This window comes from Periplaneta americana, chromosome 2 (genome assembly GCF_040183065.1).
Source record: "Periplaneta americana isolate PAMFEO1 chromosome 2, P.americana_PAMFEO1_priV1, whole genome shotgun sequence".
Classification (NCBI taxonomy): domain Eukaryota; kingdom Metazoa; phylum Arthropoda; class Insecta; order Blattodea; family Blattidae; genus Periplaneta; species Periplaneta americana.
In genome coordinates, this window is record NC_091118.1 from 202,815,669 (window position 1) to 202,838,208 (window position 22,540).

Consider the following 22,540-nt stretch of genomic DNA (forward strand, 5'->3'; position numbering starts at 1 on the left):
GGGAATACATCATTTAATAGAACTGATAAGGAACGGATAGGTAAAGCCTCGTTCACATTTTTCAAGTAACTTGAATTCAAGTCACGTGATTTCAAGTACCTGAATTCAAGTCGCCGTTCAGACATATTCAAGTTATTTTGTTTTCAAGTAGGATAAAATAGCATTCATGGATGTTGTGCAATTAGGAATTTCTGTAGTAGCAAACCTCCGTGCCAGGGAAATGATAAATATATTGAAGAAAAGGAAAACGCGTTGTTCAGTATGGGTTAGAAATTAGATTAGTAAGAGAAATACACGACCACTGACCATTACAAATAGAATAAGTGAAATCTTCAAGAAGATTTAATAATTCTTATCGCAAATGTAATAAAATACAAGCGAGTCTGATTTACCATAATTGAAAATGATTATCTTGAAGCTGTTACAGTTCCCTCACAAAAATCTATCAACCACACTGAACCATGTCAGTTTCGGCGATAAATGTCATCCCTTCAAGCAACGGTCTTCTCTTCTTAATCCCTCTTATCTTCATCACTTCTTTTCTATCTACAGTTTAATGGTTTTTATTGTCTTTCATATCACATCTGTGTCCACGTTAAAATCTCTGCTGTTCAATTCTTCAATGAACTCTTCCTTTCTTTGCAGCTTCCTTTGGATTTCTATTACGAAACTTTGGAGTTTCTATAATCCGCAGGCCTTCGTGAATTTTATACAACTTCAAATATTTGGTCATTATTTCACTTGCTGCTGTTTCCTATTATTTTTACGTTCCCAGTAGAACTGAAAAACAATCAGCTGTTAATTTAACGCTCTTAAAACAGCTGTTAATTTAAATTCCCGCTCTTTTCTCCTTGAATTCAAGTTATCAAGTGACGTTCACACTTTTCAAGTGTCCTTTCAAGTCAAGTAAAAAGTAGAAAGGGATCCAACTTCACTTTAAACTTGAATTCAAGCCGTTAATTGATTTCAAGTCAACTTGAAACATAGTTCACACTTTTCAAGTGACTTGAATTCAAGTTACTTGAAAAGTGTGAATGAGGCTTAAGGAAGGGTGAAATATAGTGTGAATGAACCTTATCCAGGGACAGTGCTGGTCCACGACTCTGAAATAAATCGTAGCTGTATAATCAGTGAGGCCGTTGTGTTGTAATGCGTCCAGTGCGGCCCTACCCATTCGGTGCGACGAGCGTGAATGAATTTCATAGCAGACTTTTCGAAACCTTCCTGATAAGATAAGATAAATTTTATACTGAATTTAAGAACGACTTGGTGAACTCCATGATGAATCAGGAAGCTGGATGCCATGTCCAATCTGCGTCGTACATCAGATGTTTAAGCAACATCTTATTCTTTCACAGTGAACGTTCAGCACAGCCTTTGATTTGCTTGCATTTTTGTTTCGTTGTTATCATTATAGATTATTGGATATTTTATAAATATGAGTGTACGACGAAAACATGTGAATGTCGATACAACATGATTCCACTGAAAACATGTAGGCCTACTAATATTTGTGGTTACAATAATATCAACCTATTTTATTTTAGGAGTGTTGACTACGTGAAATATCTTAAAAGTGTAAAATGACTGGACAGTGACAAGTCGTTTAGTGACAGTGCTTACATGACTAAGTTCTTCTGATTCTGTAAGTAATCACTTTTTAATTACACTAATTTGAATGTTTCACTATAATTAACTCCTATTTTTCTGAGTATCTATACTAATAATAAATCTGTAGCCGAAATTTTTCTGGTAATTTTCGATTTTCCAAAAATGATTGGTCCTAACATATATAATTAACCACCCTGAAACCGAAAATCGCTTTTTTGAAATTTTTGTTTGTATGTCTGTCTGTCTGTATGTTTGTTACCTTTTCATGCGATAATGGCTCAACGGATTTCGATGAAAATTGGAATATAAATTAAGTTCGCTGTAACTTAGATTTTAGGCTATATGGCATTCAAAATACATTATTTAAAAGGGGGGTTATAAGGGGGCCAGAATTAAATAAATCGAAATATCTCGCTTATTATTGATTTTTGTGAAAAATGTTACGTAACAAAAGTTTCTTTAAAAATAATGTGCGATAAGTTTTATTCCTTGAAAAATTTTGATAGGACTGATATTTAATGAGATAAATGAGTTTTAAAATTAAAATAACTGCCATCTAAGGCCGTGTAATGAATTAAAAAACAAATGACTTCTTCTATAAGGGGCCTTGGACAGCAACAATCGAAAGCTATGAAAGATAGCCTACAGAGAATGTTTCTGTGTTTGTATGAAGTAATATCGGAAGCTAAATTAACCGATTTGTAAAATTAATTATTATTTCACCACTGGAAAGTATAGTTTCTCTAGATGGACATAATGCCATAATGTTATTACAGTAACTTCTGATATGATATGATATGCTATGATATAATATAATATAATATAATATAATATAATATAATATAATATAATATAATATAATATAATATGTAATATTATCTATATATATAATTTGAACTGGTAATGGAAATTACGGGAAAACGGCTGGACGGATTTTAATAAATGACACCTCATTTTGAAGATTGGGACTCAAAGTTTTTCGGAAAAGTAGTAATTTTCAGTGAAATGTCAATTTTTAAACATAATTTTCCTATTTTCCAAAATCATCTGTCGTCAGTTTTGAGAACTAGCTAATAGCATTCACGGCCGACTTTTTTGTAAAGGAGAAGCGAAGCGAGCATCAAGTCGACCGTGTTGCATTTCAGAATAAAATCAAACACATACTACAGTAAACAATTTTACACGAAGGCCATGATCTGCAACAATGCTGACATATTTAGAGCTCAAATTAAATTGGTTATTAAAAACTTAAATTACTAAAAATAATTTACAGGTTCGAGTCTGTGGTGTGTAATTTTCTGGGTACAGCTGTGTATTGGATATTAAAAACTACAAAACTTGAGGTGGTTTGATGACATTATTAACATTAGAAATGAAATATTATTGCAGTTAATGCCATGATGTGACTATTTTTAATTTATTATACATATTAATGCTATATTGATGATATGAAAGTGAAACGTTTTGGAGTTATATAAGTAGATGGAGAGAATAACTTAAATTAGATTTTGATTTCTATATTTTACTGAGTGGCGGCTATATAGTATATATAGTATATGTTACTGAAAGCTATAAAACTTACGTAAGATAATATTATTAAAAATCAAATATTTTTATAGTTATTAATCAAGTGGGGTTGGGCCTTTTTCATATATTTAATGGCGGTATGGTGTAGATATTTATATTCGTGGTTCTCTTCAGTATTGGCTCGAGAGAGAGTATCTTTCATTGTTATGGAAGCAAATACCTTTCCGAATGTCTGGTATTCTTCATTGAAAATAAATCTGAAAAATGTTTATTTGAAGTCTAATGAACTTAGTTTGCAGCATTTGCTGCACAAGCCACTAGTATAATATAATTTATTTGAAGGGTTTAGAACCATAGTGGGCCAAGCGCCATTTACTGAATACGTAGAAAACAAGGGTGAAAATTAAGTTATTACCATAATTAAATGGAAACCTATAACAAGTAAAATAAAATATACACATTAAATCTAAATGATGTCAATCTTCATTAAATTATGGTTGCATGTAATAAAAATTAAGAAACATGTTAAAGAAATTGTTATTGCACCAAATGAGTGTCTCTGGACCAAAATGATCGCATTTTAATTATTTGGATGCAATTTAAATTAAGTAACATATTAAACGATTTATCCTCCTATTAAACACGAATGTTCCCTGGATCAAATGTCCTATTTTAATTATGTAATTACTTTATGTTTATTTCTAACGGGTGCAGCGGAGCGCACGGGTACGGCTAGTATTGATATGAAAGTCATGTTAGCTATGCCAACATTGAAAATACAACATATAGACAAATTAGTGATAAATTCGATATCGCCGCCTTACGAAACGATCTTAACGTTATTGAAACCCGGACGACAGAAAATAAAATTAAAATCAATGTGAGTCAAAGTAAGTCAACATCCTTCTGCAGAAGAAAGAAATTTGTCTCAACTATCAACTGGATGGTACACGGTGCCACAAGTGAACACTTGTAAATACATAGCTATAAGTAACAAACTGGGTTGGGAGGAACAAGTCTCTAATACTACAGGGAAAGACTGGAAAACACTACATTTCTCTATGCGTATTCTTAAGAAGGCTAATCGAAAGTCAAAAGAATTAACATACAAAACCCTTATTCGCCCAATTATGGAATATGGAGCAGTAGGTTGGGATCGGTACAGACAAAACCAAATCGATTCAATAGAAAAGCTCCAACGCAGGGGAGCAAAATACCTATGTCAAAATAGGAAAGGGACATGGCGAAGAGATAGTAAAAGACTTAGGGTGGGAATTTCTCAAAACAAGGCGACGAAAACCAGACTGAGTGCATTGTTTAAGGCACAAATGGGACACAAAGCATGGACCGACATCAATGCTAGATCAGTGAACCATCATACTTAGGCAGGGCTGATGATATTATGAAGTTTAAATGCAGAAAACAAAGAACGGAAGTGGCAAAATTTTCCTTTGTTAACCGCACAATAGTAGACTGGAACAGCTTACAGTACCTGTGGCTGTCTTTCAGGGTCCTCTCAAAATCAATACATTTAAGGAAAGGTTGAGGAGATTAGACTGAAAATTTAATTGTAGGTGTAGTGTAATTATTTAAGTTGTGTCATGTAATTAATTAAATTGATATATAATTAATTAAAGGTGACTTCTAATTACTTAAGTTGATAATAGTTGGATTTAATAGAAGTTGTGGTACTTACAAGTTAGGTTTACTATTGCTTATAGTAGGCGTAAATAGTTTAGAAATCTTCTCACTATTCGTGAGCTGCCACAAGGGACAAAGAGTACTACTTAACCATATAAATGTTTACAAGTTCAGTGAACCATTAATTTTGTTTTGACAATGAAACTCCTACAAGTACATAGCTGCAAATACATTTTGAGATTGGTGGAAATATACCTAGTTTTAGAGCGGTGTTACAAAAAAATAAAGAATGTTAATGAACTTGGTTTCATTTCGAATATAGGTGATGCTTGAGGAGAGCATAGCATAGTTTTTATTTATAGTCCTAGGTTTATTGCATTTATTTATTTATAGTTAGAATTAAATTTACGTTTATTTTATTTTTTATTTGATATAACTATTATAATTTCATTATTGTAATTATTGCAATGTTATTATTGTCTATTATATATTATATTATGTTAAATTGGAAAAATCATATTAAAGAAATTACCCCCAGACTAAATTCAGCTTGTTTTGCTATTATATCTATGCTAAAGATAGTAAATATCAATACCTTAAAAACAATATACTTTACATACTTCCACTCGGTAATGAATTTTAGAATAATATTCTGGGGAAATTCCACAGAGAGTAACAATATATTTATATTACAAAAAAAGAATAATTAGAACTATTTTAAAAAAACTACAAATAATGCCCATGGCTTGTCAGTATATCTTTTCATTAATAATCTTCCTCGTATGTAATCGTGAAAACTTTGTAACTAATTCAACAGTTCATAGCATAAATACACGTCAAATAATGACTTTCATACTCCATCGGCAAGTCTATCGTGCTATCAAAAAGGAGTGCGTTATATGGCAGTAAAAATTTTTAATAGCCTCCCTATCGATATAAAAAATGAAACTCAAAACATAAAATTATTTAGGGTCAAATTAAAGAAATACCTAATATCTCACGCCTTCTATTCTGTAGGTGAATTCATGACATTCAATAACACTTCATGAAATTGATACTAAAACTTTGTGTTGTACTAGTAGACTATATTGTAAATCTCGTCTGTATATATTTCATCTAGACTGTGACTATAAATTAAGATTTTATAATAGTATTAAGGTTTTGACTTGTTCCATATTCTAGCTGTAAGCATGTATGAATACCATGGAATGTTAATGAATACAATACAATACAATACATAAATAGGCCCTACATACAAGTCAAGTAAGAAGTAGGCCTACTAGCTTTGAAATTTTCGGACTGTGCTTTAAAGAAAGAGGTACGTGATATCTACGTACTGTATGTTTGCGCTGCTGTTCTTTGTGTATATTATGACGCATTTCTTTTAATAATAATAATAATAATAATAATAATAATAATAATAATAATAATAATAAGCTTCATTTATTTCCTTCTGATTATACAGATGACAAAATGTAGGGTCTAAAGATAACATTTCTGATAGTTTCGGTTAAAGTCCACAAATTCAATTAATGTGTCTACTGAATCTTATGTTGGATAATTTGAACATTTTTACGTGAATATACGTCTAGAAGTTCAGTCCAGTAGGACCTACTATGGTGCTATCCGAGAAAGTCGACCGACACATTTTAGACTAGCCTAGTATTGTCGCGCCCATAATTTCTAAACTACACGATATATGTTTTCCATACTAAGTAAACGGCGATTGACACACGAAGGATCAATGTATCCGACATGACCTTGAATTGCAGCGTATGACGTTATCTAGCTATAAGCGGGAGGTTGAGGCACGAATTGGCAGGCCACGTGACAGCTGAGGCAGTGTAACGCGAGAATTCGGAATGATTGAACGTTCGCAGTGCTGGCAAACGATTCCTAGTGATCCAAGCTACAATCCCAATTGAACAGTCAATAACTTAAATTGAAAAAAAAAATCGCCAGTGAAGTTGTGTAAAGATAGAAAATTCACAATGCCGTGGCATATGCAGCGCAAATGGAAACAGGCGTATAAGTTGGTATAAGCAATGGATAGCAAACGATACAGCACAATGGTCACTATCCTATAGCAACCGACATGAGGCTATCAAATGCAAAACTCGCCTTATCCAGGTAAAGTGATTTTTCAGAAAACGGGCAAAACCGTTATGAATATGGACAACTTTGCATTTGATAGAAGTTTTCTGAGCTGTATGGAAGAGGAATTAGACAAGATTTGCACAAGCCGACTATATCAGTAGATAGAGAGCTGCAAGAAGTTCAACATCCTATATGTAACTCATTTTTTTTTTTAAATTTTGGATAAGGCGAGTTTTGCATTTGATAGCCTCACATATTTACTCTCAATACATACAAGATGATTATTTCCAGGGTTATCTGAAAATAAGAGATTTGATTTTTTTTTAAATTTTAAATGAAGTGTTTACAAAATTTCCTCACTTGGATTTTTTACGCAGTTCATAAGCTCCGATTTGAAATTTAGAACTCGCATTTGTGGTGAAATTAACCCGTTTTGTATCAATACCTCATTTCAGCGGTTCTCAACCTTTAACAATTGTATCACTATTTTTAATTTAGGACATCAGCTATAACATAAATCAAATTTATTATGGAAAAACGTCATGTATCGCCCCTAGAGTTATAATAAACGTTTCTATGATCCAATACCGGTACCAATAATAATTGATTGCATTATTTAAACGTGTTTACGTGTAATTAAAGAATAGTTACTCTTTGAATTTATTCTTCACTGGAGTGTTTCATAAAATATATAGAAAACAGCCATATATTTCTATATTTTATGATAATTTCTATTTTTATTAACAGTAACAAATATAAATGATACTCGGGAGAAATTAAATACAGAATAAATATGGGAAATGCCTGTTATTATTCGGTTGAGAAGCTTTTGTCATCCAGTCTGCTGTCAAAAAATCTGAAAGTTAGAATTTATAAAACAGTTATATTACCGGTTGTTCTGTATGGTTGTGAAACTTGGACTCTCACTTTAAGAGAGGAACATAGGTTAAGGGTGTTTGAGAATAACGTGCTTAGGAAAATATTTGGGGCTAAGAGGAATGAAGTTACAGGAGAATGGAGAAAGTTACACAATACAGAACTGCACGCATTGTATTCTTCACCTGACATAATTAGGAACATTAAATCCAGACGTTTGAGATGGGCAGGACATGTAGCACGTATGGGCGAATCCAGAAATGCATATAGAGTGTTAGTTGGGAGGCCGGAGGGAAAAAGATCTGTAGGGAGGCCGAGATGTAGATGGGAAGATAATATTAAAATGGATTTGAGGGAGGTGGGATATGATGATAGAGACTAGATTAATCTTGCTCAGGATAGGGACCAATGGCGGGCTTATGTGAGGGCGGCAATGAACCTCCGGGTTCCTTAAAAGCCAGTAAGTAAGTAATTAAGTAAGTAAAAGTAAGTAAGTAAGTAGCCTATATTTTTATTTCATACTTTCAGTATTACACAACAGTGGCTCAGGTAGCATAGGTTGAGAACCGCTGCCATACTTTATGTATTTTTTTTTTACGTTTATGACCCCTGGTTGGTCAAAAAATTCAAACTAACATTTTAATTTTAATTTCCAAGATCTTTCATAATTTCTAGCCATTTAAATCACTTGCAAGAACAGATTTTTTTTTTCATAGGTCCTGCTCCTTAAACAGTTTTGGAAAAAATATTGTATGCAACCAGTGGGATGTGTATTATTTTTTTCTCGTGTAATTTAAACAACTAGGTCAAGTTCTCGTTCTTTAAAAACACATTCAATGCGCAAAAATGCATGTATCCCACTAGTTGCAGAAATAACTATTGCTAATATAAAACGAGAAATTTCTTCAAACAGTTCATGATAACGACTGGTGGTCGGGCAGACGAAAATGCTTGGAACACTGACAGAAGATATCTCCGATAACTCAGATGGGACCGACACGGATTCCAGCGATGACTCAGAGGACCCATCAACAGAAGGAGCCGTCTTGAACCATGATCCACAGTCAATGCCGCTTCCTAAAGCTGACCTCCGCAATTGCTCCGAAGTGCAGCTGGGACATCGCATGCACTACCACGGGCCTGTGGTAATCAACCAGAACTTCATAGCCAATACCCCTGACCATCATAAGATCAGGGCCAATACGGGCCAGCAAGCTTTGACAACAAGGATCGAGGAAATTATACCCAGCAAAGAAGGTGAGCTTTAGAATAGAGTTCGGGCTAAGCTAAGGACTAGTGGCGTCTGAAGTGCAACGCTAGCGCGTTGGTTTTCTATCCAAGCGGCCCGGGTTCTATCCCCGGCCAGATCGTGGTGCATAAAGCAGATGTTGCAGAGGATTCTTTTTTCGGGTCCTCCAATTTTCCTATAACATTCTACACTTCAACAACACTTCCCCTCTTTCATCATCATCATCATCATCATCACCACAATCATCATCACCATCACCACCACCATCATCATCGTTTTTCCCCATTTCGGGCTTGCGACCGATGCAGAGTCGGCTGCGAACCACCACCAAACTTGGACCCCATGATATATGGTCATTATTTGCTGGTGGTAGTGTTTGAATCTCACATAAACTATGGAATTCATGCATGGAGAAGTGCAACAGGAGTCAATAGCATCTTATTACTACAGAAAAGAGCACTGAAGGTAATATTCAATAAAAATACCAAGGAATCATGTATTAGACCACTATTTCCAGAGTTAAAGGTAATGTCAGTTTACAATCTATTCATTTACAGAACCTTGATATTCCTTGGATCCAACATAGATCTTTATCAGACTAGATCAGATATACATTCCTTCAACACTAGAAATAAAGATAAATTAGATTACACAAGGTGCAGATTGAGCGTTAGCTCAAATACCTGCTTTTTTAATGGCATAAATATATTTAATAAGCTGCCATTGGAGGCGAGAAAGTTACCAATAAATAGGTTTAAGTCCTGCATACATAGATGGTTGCTGAACAGACCTTTCTATTCAGTGAATGAATTCGTGGAGTGTGATGTAATATTGTATTTTAGAAATGTAACCCTTTCTTTATAGTTTAATTTGTCTCTTTGTATTTTAATTATACCTTTTGTCCTTATAATGTGTTAACCTACAGCATACTCTGTTTATCTCTCAGTGTTTGTTTTGTTTATTTCTCAGTGTTTGTTTATTTGCCTATGTATATTTATTTGCCTATGTATGTTTATTTGCTTATAATTATTTGTTTATTTGTTTACTAGCCGTACCCGTGTGCTCTGCTGCACCCGTTAGAAATAAATATAAAGTAATTATATAATTAAAATAGGACATTTGATCCAGGGAACATTCGTGTTTGATAGAAGGATAAATCGTTTAATATGTTACTTAATTTAAATTGTATTTAAAATATTAAAATGCCATCATTTTGATCCAGAGACCACCCATTTGGTGCAATGACAATTCCTTTAACATGTTTCTTAATTGTTATTACCAATTATTTTTGGAAAAGCGAAAATTAACAGAAAAATTTTGGCTACAGATTTATTATTATGTTTATATTATATTATATTATGAAAAAGTGTGTTGATAACGGATGTACTCGAATTAGAAAGTTTTTAATTTGTTGTGGGAGCTCTTGAATCTCAGGAGGAACAACTTTTACAACAGCGCAACATAATCTGCTTGGCTCATTACCCAATTTTTTTGCATTGCATTTATTGCATATGTATTTTATGTATTTTAACACGATTCAATTGAGCATGGTTAAAATTTGAATTATAAAATAATGGATTGCTAAGCTAACGTACTGTTACTGCATACTAAATCAATACACTCTCGTTGTTCGTTAATTCTCTGAGATAAAAATGAATATGTTTATAAACAATATTATATGAAATACAGGAAATGAATATACAGAATAACCTATCAAGTTTTCTGTGCATAAGAAGCTATTTTAATCTTACCTGTCCTCAATTCACTCACAAGTTACTGTAATAACATTATAGCATTATGTCCATCCAGAGAAACTACACTTTCCAATGATGAAATAATAATTAATTATACAAATCGGTTAATTTAGCTTCCGATATTTTACTTCATACAAACACAGAAACATTGTCTGTAGGCTATGCTTCATAGCTTTCGATTGTTTTGTCCAAGGCCCCTTATAGACGAAGTCATTTGTTTTTTATTTCAATACACCGCCTTAGATGGCAGTTATTTTAATTTTAAAACTTATTTATCTCATTAAACATCAGTCCTATCAAAATTTTTCAGAGAATAAAACTTATCAGAAATCAGTTTTAAAGAAACTTTTGTTATGTAACATATTTCACAAAAATCAATAATAAGCGAGATATTTCGATTTGTTTAATTCAGGTCCCCTTATAACCCCCCTTTTAAATAACGTATTTTGAATTCCATATAGCCTATACGGTAATCTAAGTTACAACGAACTTAATTTATATTACAATTTTCATCGAAATTGGTTCAGCCATTATCGCGTGAAAAGGTAACAAACATACAGACAGACAGACAGACAGACAGACAAACAAAAATTAAAAAAAAGCGATTTTCGGTTTCAGGGTGGTTAATTATATATGTTAGGACCAATTATTTTTGGAAAATCGAAAATTACCAGAAAAATTTCGGCTACAGATTTATTATTAGTATAGATATTTATTTGTGCTAAGTTTGTTTGTGCTTGTGTGAGTATGTGTGCGTGTCTATATTATCGAACCTGACGATGTCACATCCAGGCCTTTTACACTGGTTTCTGACAAATAAATATTATTATTATTATTATTATTATTATTATTATTATTATTATGTACCGCGGGCTCTCCCCGGGACTCATGGTACCTCGTGGGACCGAGGTTGAAGGACAGTGATAAAGCCTCCGTGAAAAGGTAAAGGGATTCTCCAGGCTGCAGGGAAGTTCGGGGGCGACCCGTAGGGGAATATGTAGAGCAGGAGAGCCTTAGAGTATGCACATCATTCCATTCTGGGTAGCACAATTGGCCCACACATGCGGCCTACGTGTGATGGTAGTCGCAGACTGTGCTCCTCCCCTTAGAGGGGACTAGTTTAGTATAGCATTCTTATCTATCAGCTGCAATAGTTAAAAATAGACTCGGAACAAAGTCTTGGGTGTTTCACGGGCTTCTTATAATAATACAAGAAGCACTTGAAGTTCCGGCTCTTGGGGCTTATGGGACCTGGCTCTACCAGAGTTGAGGTAGGATGGCCCACCCATCAGCATGTATTCACGAATACCACCTGGGCAACTTGTCGGACCTTCTTTTGTTCTTGCATGGAGGAAGGACCTGAAGGCTTACACTGCAATCTGAGGCTTATTGTGCTTACCACTCCTATTCTGTGAATGATTGGGTAGCCAAACGGCTCTTGTACAAGTACAGTACGATGATTATTTAGTCCTGACAGTCGCCGGCAAGTCCATTTAGTTGCGCCAAGGGGTGTTTGGGTTATTCACTCACATGACTTCGGAGCGGTTGTATGTCATGTGTGCGGTAGAGTGGTATGTTTCCAGTACAATTAAGCTGTACTGCATTCCTTTACCGACCGTTCGCCCTTATCTCTACTCCATAACTCTCCTCACTCCTCTTATTACTTCCCCTCTTTCGTGTCGCTGAGCTGCCAGGACTAAATAATCAGTCTGTACAGCATGCCGCACTTTGAACTTAACCCGAGCTATGGTATGGATGATGATGTGTGAATTAATGATGACGAAATGAGATCGAGGTCCAACTCGAAAGTTACCCAGCAATTCTGCTTCAATTGGTTGAGGGAAAATTCCGGAAAACCCCCAATCAGGTAACTTGTCCCAGCCAGTATTTGAATCCGGACCCGCTCATTTCACAGTCAGATGCGCTGACTGTTACTCCACATCATCGCATATGTAGAGTGCACAATAGGCCAAACCAAGTTCCTGGTTCGGTCGTAGAAAATCCTAGCCAAGATTGGTGTAGGGCCAACATCTTTTAATTACAAAACTATTCTTGACCTCTGAAATCTGTCTAGCCGACTCCAAGTTGTGTGACAAAAATGTTTATTTTGGCCTCTTCTACCAGCCCTTAAACTTAATTCACGGACTTCTTGGGACACCCGGTATAAAGTACTGACCTTTTCAAAAACAACGCGTGTCTATAATTATCTGTATTTATTTGTTTCAGATACCAACCAGACGAGAACAGAAACTGAGGTAAGAAAAACAACAGACAGTGCTCTCCAATTAATATGACCCACAGGCTATAGGCCTACTTGTGGGATACTGATGTCGTGTTTATTAAAATAATTAGTTACGAATAAAAATCAAGTAAACAGTGTAATGTAAATTGCTCATATTTCTGATCACTCTACTCGTTGCACTGCTCCTTCACTAATGTTGTGGCAGCCCATGTCTTAGAGTGTTTGTCAACAAATATGGTGCTTCTGTCATTGACTGATGTGTACTACAGAGTGATTTACATAGAACTAACACATTTCTTTCTTTCTTTATTTAAAAATGAATGATGCTAGCCACAATTTGTTATACTGGTACCTCAGATATAGAGTATCTTTGGGAGATTACTAATCTCTATAGCAAATGTTGAAAATTCTTTATTTATTCGGCTGGAAATTCACTTAATGACCAGTTTTTAACGTCAAATTAAGCAGGAGTTATGATTCCGTCACGAGATGCGCAGAAACTCAATATGACCACAGATGTTAAAATGTGTGTGGGGTCATGGCCGCCTGAATTTAGAAGATTTATTGTCAAAAATATACAAACAGTAGATTGTATATCCCTAGACTGGTAGCCTCAAATAGCCTACATAAACTAACTGTACTAGTGCTGCCACATGCAGCTAAATCACACACTAACTACCGGTACACATTACAGCGTTTATAAATAAACAAAAGAAAAAAAAAAGTTGCCAAAGCAACAGTACAACAATTGAAAACAAAGAATCTATTCTTTTGTGAATTATTAATTATTTACGGTTTATGTACATATCAATCATATTTCAAAAAACTTTCAGTGATTTCAAATGAAGGGTTTCTGGCAGAAACAGCCAATGTCAAAAAATTTGGAAAATGAGATACCATACTAGTATTACTGTAAGAATAGATATACTCTGTTTTTCTATATGCATAATATATTCTACGAAAACAGCCGTAGTCATGGAGTTAAACGGCTATGAAATATTGGTACTTCTGTAAAAACGACCAATGTCAGTTGGCTTTCCCGTGATAACAACCATAGTCAGATAACAATGTCCGACATTTTATGTTCGAGCACTACTTTTCCACCAGCAAAGCTGCAAGATATAAGTGCATTCCTTTAGAATCCAGAAAGTAGGCTCTTCTACAGACAGATGGAGAAAAGTCCACACGACACTGGTATTGATGTAGATGAAGAGGACAGTAGTGATGGATGCAGTGAGTGAAAACATGCAATTGAACTATTACGAAAAATGTGTTATTTGGAATTTAGTTGTTCAGTCCTACATGAAGGCTAGTGAAGATAAATGCTACTGGTAACTAAAGTACACTATTAAAAGATATTTACCTGAAATGTGGTAGAGGAATGCATAAAATTATAAGTATGTTTACAAAATATAAGGATACATTTTGTTTCATGAAGTAAATAAATAAGATCTTTTTTTTTGTAAGTGATTATTTCAGGCAAAAAGAACCATTGTAAAGGTGTTTTTATTTTTTTAGGGCGTAATTAATTTTTAATTTTCAATAACAAACATTCCTGCAATATTGTTTCTGTCTTCTGAACAAAATGTATAAACATATTACCAGGCTTCATTGTACCTACAATCACATTTACACATTTTTTTGTTTCTCCTGAAAATTTCACTGTTTTGACATTAGATGTTTCTGCCAAAAACCCTTCAAATGTGTTCTGAATATTCATATATTTTGCATTACACCTCTATACTCCATTACTTGTTGTAAATTCCTCTTCAGAATAATCTGGACTCTGCTCTGCATTACTTGTTGAAGATCTCAAGTGCAGAAGAAAAGAACCGGTATCTTGTTCAAGCTGTGCAAGATGAAAATCCAGAAGTTGTACAAGTTCTTCTTGAATCTAATACAAACCCTAATGTCATGGACAGTTCCGGACTGTACCCCCTAGATTATGCAGCGATAAAAGGAAATTTAGAAATAGTCAAGTTATTGGCGAAATACTGGGCTAACCTTATGTCTTCAAACGTTCCATATGGAGAATCGCCAATTTATTACGCAGCAGGACACGGCCATCTGGATGTAGTGAACTGGCTGTTAGATCAGCGTGTACCAATAGAAATCAGAGATGACGCTGAAGTCACCCCTCTGTTAAACGCTGCTACATGGGGGCAGTATAACACTTTCTGTGGCCTTGTCGACAGAGGAGCAGATATAAATGCAGTAGATAAGGCAGATGTCTCAGCATTGCATTACGCAGCGTTAGGCGGAAACCTTGATATTGTCAAATATCTGGGGGATCATGGGGCAGATTTGAATGCTACCAACATACGTGGTGAGACAGCCCTCCATTACGCGGCGAGGTATGGCCATGTTAATATTTTAAACTGGCTAATCGACAATGGAGTCCCAGTAGACGTCAGAGACGCGGATGAAATCACTCCATTACTAGCGGCTGTAAGAGGAGGACAATTTGACACTTTCACAGAACTCTTGAAAAGAGGCGCTGATATCGATTCTGTGAAAGAATTAACGACACTTTATTCAGCCATGGGTGGAAATTTGGATATATTAAAATTCTTGGCCACACGTGAAGCAAATCTAACAGCGGCCACAAGCAGCGATGGAGGAAGTGCTCTATATTATGCGGCAGGAGCAGGTCATGTGAATGTTGTTGATTGGTTGCTAAATAAAGAAATGCCAGTAGATATAAGAAACAACGCAGGTGTTACTCCTCTATTGAACGCTGCATCGCATGGTAAATTGGACACATTCATGCACCTTATAAATAAAGGAGCAGACATCAATGCTGTGGACAAGGCAAAAGTCTCAGCATTGCATTACGCAGCCATTGGTGGAAACCTGGATATTATCAAATATCTGGTGCGTCAAGGAGTAAATTTAACCGTTCGAAATGAGATTGGAGAGACTCCCCTTTACTACGCCGCAGGATATGGTCGCTTGAATGTTGTGAACTGGTTTCTGGACAATGGAGTACCCGTTGACATAAAAAATGATCAAGGTCTTACACCACTGATACATGCTGCTGGGGCAGGACAATTGGAAACAGTGAAAACACTTCTGTACAGAGGAGCTGATATCAATGTGAAGGACAATTCACAACAATCTGCATATGATCAAGCATTTAAAGCAGATGAGTATGATGTTGCGAAATATCTTAAAAAACGGAAGAAGAATTTCGCTTCTTAGGTAATAATAATAATAATAATAATAATAATAATAATAATAATAATAATAATAATAATAAGAACAAGAACAAGAAGCTCTAGAGAGGACACTGCCTCTGCACTCTTTACCGGTACCCTATTAATGCCAGCAGTCTCTGATTTTAACTGACTGCACAAAACCTCGATAATGGGTCATATTTTATGTAATTAAAGTAAATAAATAAACAAGAAAATAAGGAAATAAGTACCTAAAATCCCACTTAACTGACACCCTAGATCATATATGTAACAGATATGTCGGGGTTATAGGCTTTGAGGTTAACAACTTTTGTCAGGTTTACTACGCTGCCATCTAGTTGTTACATAAGGAGTCACGTCATAATACCCATATGAATTACATTAGCGACTGTGCTGCCATCTCGTGATCGTTTACGGCGGACGGGTGGCGATCCTGGCGGTTGTTCTCTTCAAAGTGCTGCCGATTTTAAAGTAGCAAGGAGTTATCTGTTACATATATGATCTAGGCTGACACCAAAGGGACCAAGCTAGTTCCGGATACGAGATTTTGCCGGATAATTGAATGAATACTGGTATATATATATATATATATATATATATATATATATATATATATATACAAAAAATGTTCGTATTTCATGGTGCCAAATGTTGAAACTGCAGCCATGTGAAACTTATTTCTCTATCACATGCTCATAACTGAATAAACATAAAAACTGTGTGGATTTTCCTTATTAAAACACATCACACAATACAAGTAATACACTAATTTTAGATTCGAATATTCGCTGAAAATGAACATTTCTGCGAACTTCCTAATGTGGCAAAACTGACGGCCCAGACTGTGGCAATGTGGCAGATTTAAACATTTTTTTTTTGACTCAGCCAGAAGTGCTGTTGTTTTGGTATTGCCGGTTATTTGAATGTCGGTTACGAGAGATTTTACTGTAAATAAATAAATAAATAAATAAATAAATAAATAAATAAATAAATAAATAAATAAATAAGATATTTGTGTCATTTTCAAAAAGCATACACATTTTACCATTTACAAAAATTGAAAACTCTTTTTCATTAAATAAATTTTTGTTTGTAATCTTACATGAGTGTTCAGGATGTGCTGGGGGTGTGTTTTTGTATGTTTGTAAATTTCATATTGTTCTAGAGTGTTAAGTTACTGGTTTTTTGGCTGGATGTGTGGTATTTTCATGTCGGCATGTATGTTGCTGTATTTGTGATTGGATAGATGTGTCCTGCATAGGTGGAATTGTTGTGTAGTTTGGTTATGGCTGTGATATGTTCCTTGTAACAATTCAACCTATGCAGAACACATCAGAAACTTCAAATATAAATACAGCAACAAAGACACCGACATGAAAATACTACACATCTAGCCAAAAACCAGAAACTTGATGTCAACACCTGTGGAGTAATGGTTAGCTTGTCTGGCCACGAATCCAGGTGGCCCGGGTTCGATTCCCGGTCGGGACAAGTTACCTGGTCGAGGTTTTTTTCCGGAGTTTTTCTTCAACCCAATATGAGCAAATGCTGGGTAACTTTCGGTGCTGGACCCCGGATTCATTTCACCGACATTATCACCTTTATCTCATTCAGACGCTAAATAACCTAAGATGTTGATAAAGCGTCGTAAAGTAACCTAGTCTACTAAAAAAATAAAAAAGAAACTTGACACTAGAACAATATTAAATTTACAATCACACAAAAACATACCCTCAGTACATCTTGAACACTCAACTCCATTTCAAAACATACATCCTTTTGACACAATCATGAATATAATGAATATACCCCACCACAAGAGGAAACCAGAAGATAGCGTGAGACCTTCACTAGGCTTTGGACAATAACACTTCGAAACTAATCAGCCAAGTAATTTTGCTAAAAGGTTAACACGGTAAAGAAGTTGTAAAGTTAATCAGTGATTATATAAATGTTAAAAGTGTATATAGAACAATGAAGAATAAATTTTACTCTAAATGTTGTTGCTAATCTTATTATTCCAATAATAATATTATCAAGTTCACCATTAAAAGAACCTTACAAATTTATCATTAAGCTGAATAGGTATCACATTACAGATTACTATTTTCTCATAAGATTGATTCATTTCAGGACAACATATTTTATAACATAAATTCTTAATACAGTAAATCAACAGAAGAAATTCAAAACCACCTGACTTTTTTTTCCTATTGTCTTATCCTCCTGAGTCCTGAGATATTTGTTGTTTTATTTTTAAACTTCAATATAATTCCACACTTCAAAAAAAGTCACTGACATGAGGGAAAATGCTGAAAAAATTCTGCAGGTTAGGACACACTATTCTTCAGGTCTCTGCACATACCGTACATCTTATATCATAATCATGTATGAAGTATGGTACAGTAAACTATATTCTATATATATTATTCAACAAAAGAAAACAACAATTTCTGAACAAACTTTATTTATTTATAAATGGCATGAAATGTAATACTTACTTACTGGCTTTTAAGGAACCTGAAGGTTCATTGCCGCCCTCACATAAACCCGCCATTGGTCCCTATCCTGAGCAAGATTAATCCAGTCTCTATCATCATATCTCACCACCCTCAAATCCATTTTAATATTATCTTCCCATCTCATGAAATGTAATACTAATTTTAAATGATAATCCTTTCATATCAATTAGGAATCATTTAACTCATTACTTTAAATTGTGTGCTGCAACTGCAAATGGTCTTGGTAACTTCATTCACAGAGCTTAAGCTTATAAAAACACACATTGTATTAAAACTGAAGTACCGATACCATAGCCTTAAAAATTATTCAACCTACTTAAGCTTAAATAAGAGTTATAAAAGTGAAGAGAAGTTAACATGGACCATTTTTTGTTACTTATCTTCGCCGTGTTAAGGCATAGAAGAAGTGAAGGGCCTGAAACAGAAAAACACAGAAATATTAAAATAATAACTTTAATAGGCCCTACTGCAACAGGTATTTTCAATCAATCATTAGCTACCGGTACTTACCAAAAATCTTATTTTTCATTTAATATTCTTCTAAAACAAAGTTGATATCTTCTGTGTTAGATCTATAGATTTGTTTCATTCACAAATTGTATTTCTACAACAAATATGAATTTATATGGTAAATATGAGGAATGATGAATGTGTAGTGCCAATTATCAGTTCTTTCCTAAGTTGTTAAAAACAACAGTAATTTAAAACGAAAATAACAACAATTCATATAGGAATGAGAACTTAATAGGTATAATATTAATAAAATGTAACTCATGAAGCACTACAAAATTTAAATCGATGTTCGTAGAATGAAAAATAAAATATTCAAGTGTTTACTTTTAACACTGGAGAAAGAAATAAATCAAAGTCTCCAGTCAAAAAAAAAAAAAGCATAAGTCAATCAGCAATAATAGGCTAAATTAATTCAACTACCTATACTGGTATTTAAGAAGTAGACCTATTCTAACACTTCTCCAAGGATGCTAGCAAACCTTCACGTCCATTTATAAAGTGTTATAAATCCTAAAGCATGTCACATGAATTTAAAGTCAAAGAGCTCTCTGTATCAGACGTTATAATGGTGACAATATCGAACTTGTCAAGTTATCACCCAGGCTCGAGAGAACAATACACAAAATACATTGCACCATATAATATAGTCTATTAATAAAAGGTACCGTAATACATGAAAACTAGTAATGAACGCTAACTACACAGAAGTAACATATTTTGTAGTCTACTGAAAAAGAAATATGCACAAAAAATAACCGACAAATAAACCTGAAAACAAAAAGTACAAATAAATTAAAGCATGTATCTGTATGGTGGCAGAGGTTAAAAAAAATCTATATAAATATATAAAATCAAAAAGGAATAGCACTGGCCTTTCGATGGGAAGACCTGATAACATCAGGACACTGGACTGCAAATGAAGATCCATGCTGTCTTGCAGACAGCCACAGAAAATAAGTTCATTCCACAATTCACTCACAGTTGAACTTAATCTTGCTACACACGCAAACGAATCTAATTTATTATTAAAAATGGGAATACACTAATACCAATACCTATTTTAATAGAACGTTTAACTTCCTACAATATCAAATGATCATTGAAGCTATACAAAGAAATTTGTAAGTTTAATCTCCCTAGAATTTATTTTCCATAGCAGGCCTACACTGTTAACAAGATGCGTGAATTTAAAAGAGATAATAGTTATTGTTTATAAATATTAAAACATTCCTTAAAGTATGTTTGCTATTATGAAAAATGAACTACAGTATCACTTTTTAATGTTATGATCTTTGTTAAACTGGTGTTAATATTTCTGGAAGGGGCATATTATGTACCGTACTGCTTTTTAGATGGGTAGCCGGGTAGCTCAGTTGGTAGAGCAACTGGCTACGGACTGGAAGGTCCGGGGTTCGATCCTAGGTGGTGACAGGATTTTTTTCTCGTTGCCAAACTTTCAGAACGGCCCCGAGGTTCACTCAGCCTCCTATAAAATTGAGTACCGGGTCCTTCCCGGGGGTAAAAGGCGGTCAGAGCGTGGTGCCGACCACACCACCTCATTCTAGTGCCGAGGTCATGGAAAGCATGGTGCTCTACCTCCATGCCCCCCAAGTGCCTTTATGGCATGTTACGGGGATACCTTTACCTTTTACCTTTACTGCTTTTAGATATCCTACACTATTTTATGTAGTTGAAGGCTATGTCCATACAGAAAATTATCGGAAACAATCAAAATATTAGAAACTAGTATTATCTCGGACAAGGTTACTTATGTCCCAGCCACTACTGGAACTTGATAAAATGCCTTGAAAATAATGATTCATTACGCTTCGTAACTCACTCCTTTCAAGGAGTACCCATTTTAATATTTTAAATTGATAGCCTACTATTCCTTATGCATCTTAGCAGACTCCCTATAAGAAGCGAGATGAAGCTATTTCTTACGCATAAAGCATAATAACAAATTCCTTTGTTTTTTTAATAGTGGGATTAATTGGGCAGGCCTACAGGATTTGTACGGCCATCGTAATAAAATTTATTTTCTATAATTGAAACGTTCTAAGATGATGTAACCCCATGAACGAGAAAAAAGAAACAGAACAGAAAGCAAATAATCTAAAAAATATATTATATTATAGCGACACGAGAAACTTAAAAACTGTGTTATAGAAAACGTTTTCCTAATGGTTTGATTTATAAATATTTTATGAATGCACTAAGGAACACACTTAATACTGTGTATAAACACTATTAGATGCCTCCTTAAGTCTTAAATACTTTAAAATAATATAATTCACAACATTTAAAATAATCTAATTCGCAAAATTTAACTTTAGATTCATGCAGTCCTTAGATCCCGTTCGTCAAAATGCCCGCCACGTTTGGTACTGTAGAAAGAAACTTCAGATACCAGATAGAGCCACCAGCGAGCCCCTGTAATAGGCTAGAATTCTAGCTCGTTGGATAGAGGCTTTGTAATTCAGTGTTGCCAATGCAGCAACTGTATCACGGCCTCGTGACTAACTTTTTCAGCGATAGTTACCGTAGCATAGATCACTACATATGTTTCTAAGCTTAATACTTTATCCTAATCCTAGCCTCAATTTATCATTTATGGAGGAATAATGTTGAGAAAATTAAGGCACACAGTACATGTTATGGATGTTACGTTGGCAATGAAAACATGAAATACGAATTTGAAAGTGAGAGCGTCTCAACGGTAGTGTTCGCCATTTTGTAAAGCATTTGAAAATTGTTGTAACGTTATATGGTGTAACTGTTTTCCTTATCTAAATAATTGCTATGCAATTATGAACGAAAGTGTAGAATTACATTTAAGAGACATTATGCATATTTGATTTTCAGCACCATGTTAATATCAGGCATAGTTAGGGCAAGGGATATCAAAATTAATTATGGTGAGTGTGTCAGTGTGGGTATGGGTATTCCAAGGTAAAGTAGTTGCATGGTTTAGTGACTATAAACTTACAATAACGAGCATGAGTTGCAAAATATTAGTGAAGGGTTATAATAGGAATACAAATTAGGGAAACCAAAATTTAATTTAGTTTATTAGATAATTGTGAACTGCCTATTTTTCTGTAGGGCATATCGTATAGATTTTTCTGTTACCAATAGGGTGAAACTAGCACTGAGGCAGTTTCGATGATTTCGAAAGTGAAAATCGTTGAATTTGTGATCACTTTATTTTTATTATATAAATCACTGACTTCAATAAAATTATTGGATGAACTCCAGAACATGGATTGCACCCTTTCCTTCTTACTTCAAAATTCCAACCTTGTGCACAC

General features: G+C 34.5%; 1 protein-coding gene across 9 annotated transcripts in view; it reads left to right on the forward strand.

Annotated features, from left to right (window-relative positions):
- The window catches only part of LOC138695065 (putative ankyrin repeat protein RF_0381), a 49,717-nt gene that overhangs the window by 2,961 nt on the left and 24,216 nt on the right, over positions 1 to 22,540 (forward strand). Inside the window, exons 1-4 of one of the 9 annotated variants that reach the window (XM_069819423.1) lie at positions 1,256 to 1,645; positions 8,666 to 9,009; positions 12,982 to 13,010; positions 14,771 to 18,196. In XM_069819423.1, the coding sequence (XP_069675524.1) occupies positions 8,700 to 9,009; positions 12,982 to 13,010; positions 14,771 to 16,198 (1,767 nt within the window). In that variant the 5' untranslated portion in view covers positions 1,256 to 1,645; positions 8,666 to 8,699 and the 3' untranslated portion in view covers positions 16,199 to 18,196. Of the gene's footprint in view, positions 1 to 1,255; positions 1,646 to 6,584; positions 6,910 to 8,665; positions 9,010 to 12,981; positions 13,011 to 14,770; positions 18,197 to 21,744; positions 22,148 to 22,540 lie in introns of those variants that run through there. The other 8 variants (XM_069819421.1, XM_069819422.1, XM_069819425.1 and 5 more) reach the window with 8 other exon arrangements.